The sequence below is a fragment of the Mya arenaria genome, chromosome 8 (genome assembly GCF_026914265.1).
Source record: "Mya arenaria isolate MELC-2E11 chromosome 8, ASM2691426v1".
NCBI lineage: Eukaryota > Metazoa > Mollusca > Bivalvia > Myida > Myidae > Mya > Mya arenaria.
Genome location: NC_069129.1, coordinates 56,817,502 through 56,823,976, shown reverse-complemented (window position 1 = coordinate 56,823,976; position 6,475 = coordinate 56,817,502). Strand labels below are relative to the sequence as shown.

Genomic DNA, 6,475 nt, shown 5'->3' with positions numbered 1-6,475 from the left:
ACAGCGGATTTTTTAAAAGAGTAATAAAAGAAGAAAACTTGTTTTTTTCCAAGTCTTTATATAATTTTTAGTTATATATCATACACAGACTATTTGAATAATCTAGCAAAATAATGATAATGTTTAAGTACATAAAACAAAATGTTACATGATGGCAACCAAAATATAAAGCAATATAATATGTAACGGCATTAAGGATCAAAGATACCGAAGAGATTATTTGAAAGAGACAGTTATAGGTCGTCAGCTTTTCAATATGTTTTTAAAAATAAAAGTAATTATAATTAGAATTTTCATTGTTATGGGTCAAGAGTAGATCAGTAATGTGCAAAATAAATTATCAAAATACTCAGAAATAGTAACAGAAATTATACAGTTTTGTCAGGTATTTAAGAATATTGATTCTTTTCTTATTTTACAAAATATAATTTCAAAACTTAATAAAATAGCATTAATCATTGCAAATTAGAAATAAAAATGTTGCCATGGCAACAAAAAATACATACTTCAACATACATAACATACAGGTAATATAACCATAACTATAGTTGTCTATGCTCTTGCATGTATGCAAAATCAAGGAACTGTACTTGAAAGGGAAACCTTCTGTTTCAAACATTCATAGATTGCCACATGCTGAATGTACTCTATTTATAATAATGTTATGTAGTTTTTTAACTTAACATAATAACAGCAAATAAAGGAAAATGTTTCTTTGGCAAGACATAATATTTATGTTTTAATTTCAAAGTTGTAAATGTTTTGCATCGACACTGCATACTACTTACAGATTGGCACAGGCATTAGTTTTAACAGAATTAATAATTCAAGCAGATTTCCAATCAACATTTGTTAAATGAAAGCTAGGAGATTAGGTTAAAAGTTGGTTACAATTACATAACAGTTTCAAAGTCTTGCGGTTTGCAAACAATGAGAACCATAACGTTAATTCTCGACAATAGCAAACACTATTCCAAACAATAAGCTTCCAAAGGTAATAACTGGTGTACTGTCTGTTCAATGCCTTGGTTAAGAAGGTTTGGGGCAAACTATGTCCTTATGTCAATTCGGCAGAATTCCCAGATTGTGTCAGGCAAACACCATTGCCGCTCAACATCCATGCCCTTGATGCAGACATTTGATGGGAGTCCAGGAACAACAACTGCATTATTTTTTAGCAACGCAAACTCGAAAACATCTGATGCAGCAAACTGACTCTTCACTGTGCACAAGGCCTGGCCTGTTTGCTGAAAGAATAATTTGATACAAATCATGTGCAATTTGAGTGATTTTTTAACACTGAAAAATAAACATCAAATTTATAAACAAAACAAAATATTACGTAATGGTTTTTGACTTGGTGGGGAAATTCTTGACTCAATAAAAATCAATGACGAAATACAGAGTATATGCTTTTAAACATTGTATGGAATATAAAATAGAAATTGAATGATAATAAAGATAAGCTAAATGATATATTTATGTTGATGTGACATATTTCATGTTACCCTACCTTCAAGTACAACATGATGGTACTTTGAGATGTTCTTCATTTGTTTGAAAAACTGTTGAAGATACAGTTTCCAATAGAAGAATTTGACAGGTTTTTCGGGATCACCAACAAGTTGAGGAATGTTATGACCACTCCGTGATGAGCTGGTTACAGTAGCACCTACTTCTCCAATTGTCTCTGCATTTGACTTCCTCCATCTGAGATAAAAAATCAATATGAAAAGACAAGTGAATACCAACATTTGTTTGTGTTCAATTTAATGTATGAAATTAATTAAACAAAAAATAAGGTACTTGCTTCACATCTTTATACTGCCAAAGTAAAGCAACATGTTTTTAGTTGTATAATATAGTTTCAACAGTTTTTGAGTTATAAACAAGGTACAGACAGTTGCTTAGACAATAGTAAATACATGTAGTTTTGAAAATCTAAAGCAAAAGTTTTTCAGAGAAGTACTACATAATTATTATTATTTACCTGTTTTTCCATAGGCCGAAGTGCCAATCCGGGTGGAACTCTGATCATAGTAGAAAGCTCTATCCGCTTATGTAGTCCTGAAACAAATATAAATACATGTAGATAATTTAAGTACATTTATATTATGACATTGATCTATCATTTTCTATGGTACTGTCATGTTTACAAAATAGTAAATTATTTTCTTCACTAATATCAAGATCCTATTTCTTCCATTCTTATTCACTTAACCCATTACACATGTTTTGCATTTACCAATATATGTGAAAGTGATTTATCTGCACATAAATAACAGCATAGAACTAGCCAATCACTCTTTTGGAAACATTTAAATGCAATAGTGGTAAAGAAATGCTTATTTCACCTGTCATTGTTCTCCAAAGAGCATACCAAAGAACGGTATGATTTTTGTTTTGCCCGGCACAGTTATCAAAATGAATTTCTGCATTCTGTTCTCCAAGGCCATGGTAATGGAAATAGTGATGCACAAGGCTAACAACTGTGTCTGCCCCCTTCCCTGGCATCTCTGGCTCATCCAGTAAATAAAACACTTGCTGTCCCGTAACAGTTAATATATATCTGTATTTCATACATGATAATTTTCAATCTATCACATGGCATGACTGAAACATGAATTATCGATACTGGTATAAATTATTTGTGATACCCATAAAATGTATTTCCTTAAATTTATTTTTTGAAACAACAAGAAAAACAAAGCAAGTAAACTGACACTCCAGGCATTGATTGGAAAAAACTATTTAGAAACAATTCATTGTTTATAATATATATATGAACATGAGTTAATTGTAAATACAATGTACCTGAGCCTTCCGCGCACACTCCAAAGACAGCACATTTCCGTGGGGTTTTGAAGAAGATAGGGCCAGTCCGTTGGGCATGATGGGGGAAAAAGACCTGCTGCGCGAAGTCCCAACTGTAATGGAGGTCCGGCAACACGCATGGAGGCTGTCCTGTAATAAGAAAGCAAAATAAAGAATACATATATACATATTGACAATTTACGTATTTACTCAAACTTTTCATAACAGATTGCCTGGTATGCATTTCTTATACTATTATAAAAAGAATCAGTTTTAGGCAAAACTTAAGTTTTAACTTCTCAAGTCTTGTTCTGTCCTAAAAATAAGTTTTATACAAAGTGAATTGAAGCAAACACAATTTTAGTTCAACCACCAGTACCTCCAGCCTTTTCCTCATCAGTGCCAGCTCCAAAAGCACATTTTTACTTTGAGCACATTGGTTTCTGTAGTACTCTCTGTGTTTTTGCTTTTAATACATGGTCTGTGTATTCTTCTAACAGCTTTGCCTTTTCATCTTGACCACATAAGGATGTGGAAATGGCTAAGGTTTGACATTTATGGCAAAGGTCTGTCTTTGGTTTAGCAATAGTAATATGTGGACAAAGCTCCTGCCATACACGTTGAAAAGATCTTAAACTCATGACCTTATATGCCGCTTCAACCATTGTTTTTGCAAAAAAAGAATAAATATCTGCAATAGATTCATCAGATGGCAAAACATACACATGTCTTCTTTTGAACTGTGGCAACCTGCCAGGCAATGGAAGAGCATTGTCTCGGGCATATTTCACAATGGAAGTTCGCACTCTTTCTCTGTCCTGATATGTTATACCTTTCCCATTATTTGAAGGCTGCTAAATACTAAGACCATGGGTGAGGGCAGTCAGGCCATTTATTTGTAATGCCTGCTGGATAATAGTCTTTTCTTTCCGATAGAATGTCCAAAGCAAAATAGTTTGCCGCACACGTGCTGCCCATCAAAAAAGTAACTGTGGCGAATTTTTTCCCTTAATTTCTGTTTCTTTTTTTTGGCCTAATATATGCTCAGTGGAAAAAATTGTGTGTTCTGACCAAGCTCAGCCATAATTACTAAATCCAGTTCCTCTGACATTTCTTGGCAGTTTTCTCTAAATTCCATGAGTTTTTGAAATGAAACCACTTAACTACATGGAGAACTGTGTAGCTGTTTGCACTGACAAGTTTTAACTTTCAATTCATTCTGAAATTCTATTTCAACTATATCATTTGCCGTTATGTCAAATTTAATGGATTGGCTAGTTTCACAATCATCATCATCATCATCATCATCATCATCGTCATCATCGTCATCATCATCATCATCATCATTGCTGACCGTATGTTTAAAAGTAAATTCATCATCATCGCTATCAATACTCAGATGGTCAGGTAGGTGATTTCTAAAGTAAAGGTCATCTACTTCACACAAATCCTGTACAAAAATGTCATCAGTGTTGGCCAATAGTTCATCAGGAACAGTGCTTCCTTGACTACACTCTAACTGACTCATGGTCATAAGAGTATTAGAGATCCAGATTCATTTGGACTTTGTCGTATGGAAATTGACTTGAAGCGCCAGTTGTTTACTTCCGGTTTGGTTAAACTATGCCAATTAACTATATTTCGGTTCTGTTCATTTAACATTTGAAACCTACAACTTGCTACAATTTAGTAAAATAACTGCAATTAAACTTACCCGTCAAAATTCAGCAAAAGTAGCATCGAACAGCAGTAATGTAGACAAAAACATCAATCTGACAAAGTTTCTCGCTTGTCAATTAACGCAGGAAATTACGTAGGTACTGACACGAAGAGAGATAACTTTTAAAGTCGCTATTATTTTATTTGTATCGTTGTCGGACATAATGGATATTTCATAGAAGCGATTTATACATTTCTTTTATTTTAAGTTTGTAAAATGGAGCGACGAAATGTTAATAATTACAATTAAATTCAGTAAAATAGATTAACAAAACTTTACACATGTTTTTCTCGAAATTAAAATTGCCGACTTTCTATCCCTTTCTACAGGCGCCATCACATATACAGCTGGTAAATGAGAACCGGTGTTTCATAATGATACATTGTTCACAAATGTTTTCCAATCAACAAAGTCACAAAAGAGTTAAAGCTGCACTCTCATACTAACGCTTTTAAAATAAATGACTAAAGCGAATTCCATGACTATCGAACTTGATCAAGATATTATGGTCACAAACATGTGTTTAAAGTTTGGTGAGGATTGGACAAACAGTTTTCAAGAATTAGATCGGAAACAATCTTCGGGACGTATTTTTCAAGTCTTTTTTTGCAAATAAAGGGCCGTAACTCCTAAATGACAAAAGCGATTTCCATGGCTATCGAACTTGATCAAGATATTATGGTCACAATCATGTATGTAAAGTTTGGTGAGGATTGGACACATACTTTTCAAGAATTAGATTGGAAACATATATTTTTGAAGTATTTTTGGCAAAAAAGAGCCGTAACTGCTAAATGACTAAAGCGATTTCCATGACTATCGAACTTGATCAAGATATTATGGTCACAAACATGTGTTTAAAGTTTGGTGAGGATTGGACAAACGGTTTTCAAGAATTAGATCGGAAACAATCTTCGGGACGTACGTACGTACGTACGTACGGACAGACAGACAGACATACGTACGGACAAGGGCAACCCTATATGCCTATATGTTCAAAACACTTCTGATTAATAAAAGTACTTTTCAAGAATTGCGGCTCTGAAATGTGATGTATTAAACTGTTCCAGCTTGCATATCATGTGTGCAATAATAATAATAAAGTTCTCATTCTGATGAATTCTCAGCCTTAGTGAACAAGATATCACTTAAGGTGTGTCATAATTACCAAGTCACAAAAATTGTCTTTCAGCACAGAACAGCTAATCCTGAATTTGATAATAATATGGGCGCTTAGTTACTCAGAGAATGATTTCCATTTGTCTTTCAAGTATAGCATTGGTGATTTATATATTATTATTTTTGCACTGAAGGGGCACTTTACTTCACTACAAATTTTGTGAAAATAGTCTTGATAACCATCAACATTACAAAATGTTTGTGGCCGAGAGTAAAAATCTTAAGTCACAAATATCTGCAACGCCCAATTTTCAACCTGAAGCCTTTAGGGGAAACCTGTATGCTTCTTCGCTTTGTGAAATGACTGCACCACATTAACAATGTGTTTCATGAACATATCCATTCTTGTGCAAAGAAATGTCTACAACCTAGTTCACCTTCTTACTCATTTCTGCTTTACATGCCCAACAAACAAAGTAAAAAGATGGTGCCGAAAACAGTCGCAGGTAAAGCGGAAACTTGTCCTCATACAGGTCTTTTACCTTTTCATCAAACTCTTCATAGTTTTGGTCCATGTATTAGATGGCCTTCGCAATTGTTATTGGTGCCATTTTAGCATCTGAATTCACACCTCTGTATCTACTTGTCTTTGGCAGGCTCATATTGAATTCTTGCAGAAGATCTTCTTCCCTGTGGAAATTCTGGTTCCTGTTATATGCCTCCAGTCTGGAAAGATATGAAATTAACTTGTGATACCATATATTGTACAGGTCCAATGCTAAATATTGACCCAACCCACTGTATTCTGTCATAAAATACATG

General features: G+C 33.8%; 1 protein-coding gene across 1 annotated transcript; it reads right to left on the bottom strand.

Moving 5' to 3' along the window:
• Window positions 1-1,049: 1,049 nt before the first annotated feature.
• LOC128244378 (uncharacterized) lies at window positions 1,050-2,514 on the bottom strand. Its single transcript, XM_052962390.1, has 4 exons — window positions 2,355-2,514; window positions 1,991-2,030; window positions 1,509-1,710; window positions 1,050-1,247 (listed from the first exon to the last, which is right to left on the bottom strand). Exons 1-4 carry the CDS (start codon window positions 2,512-2,514, stop codon window positions 1,050-1,052), a joined length of 600 nt encoding a protein of 199 aa, XP_052818350.1.
• Window positions 2,515-6,475: the final 3,961 nt, after the last annotated feature.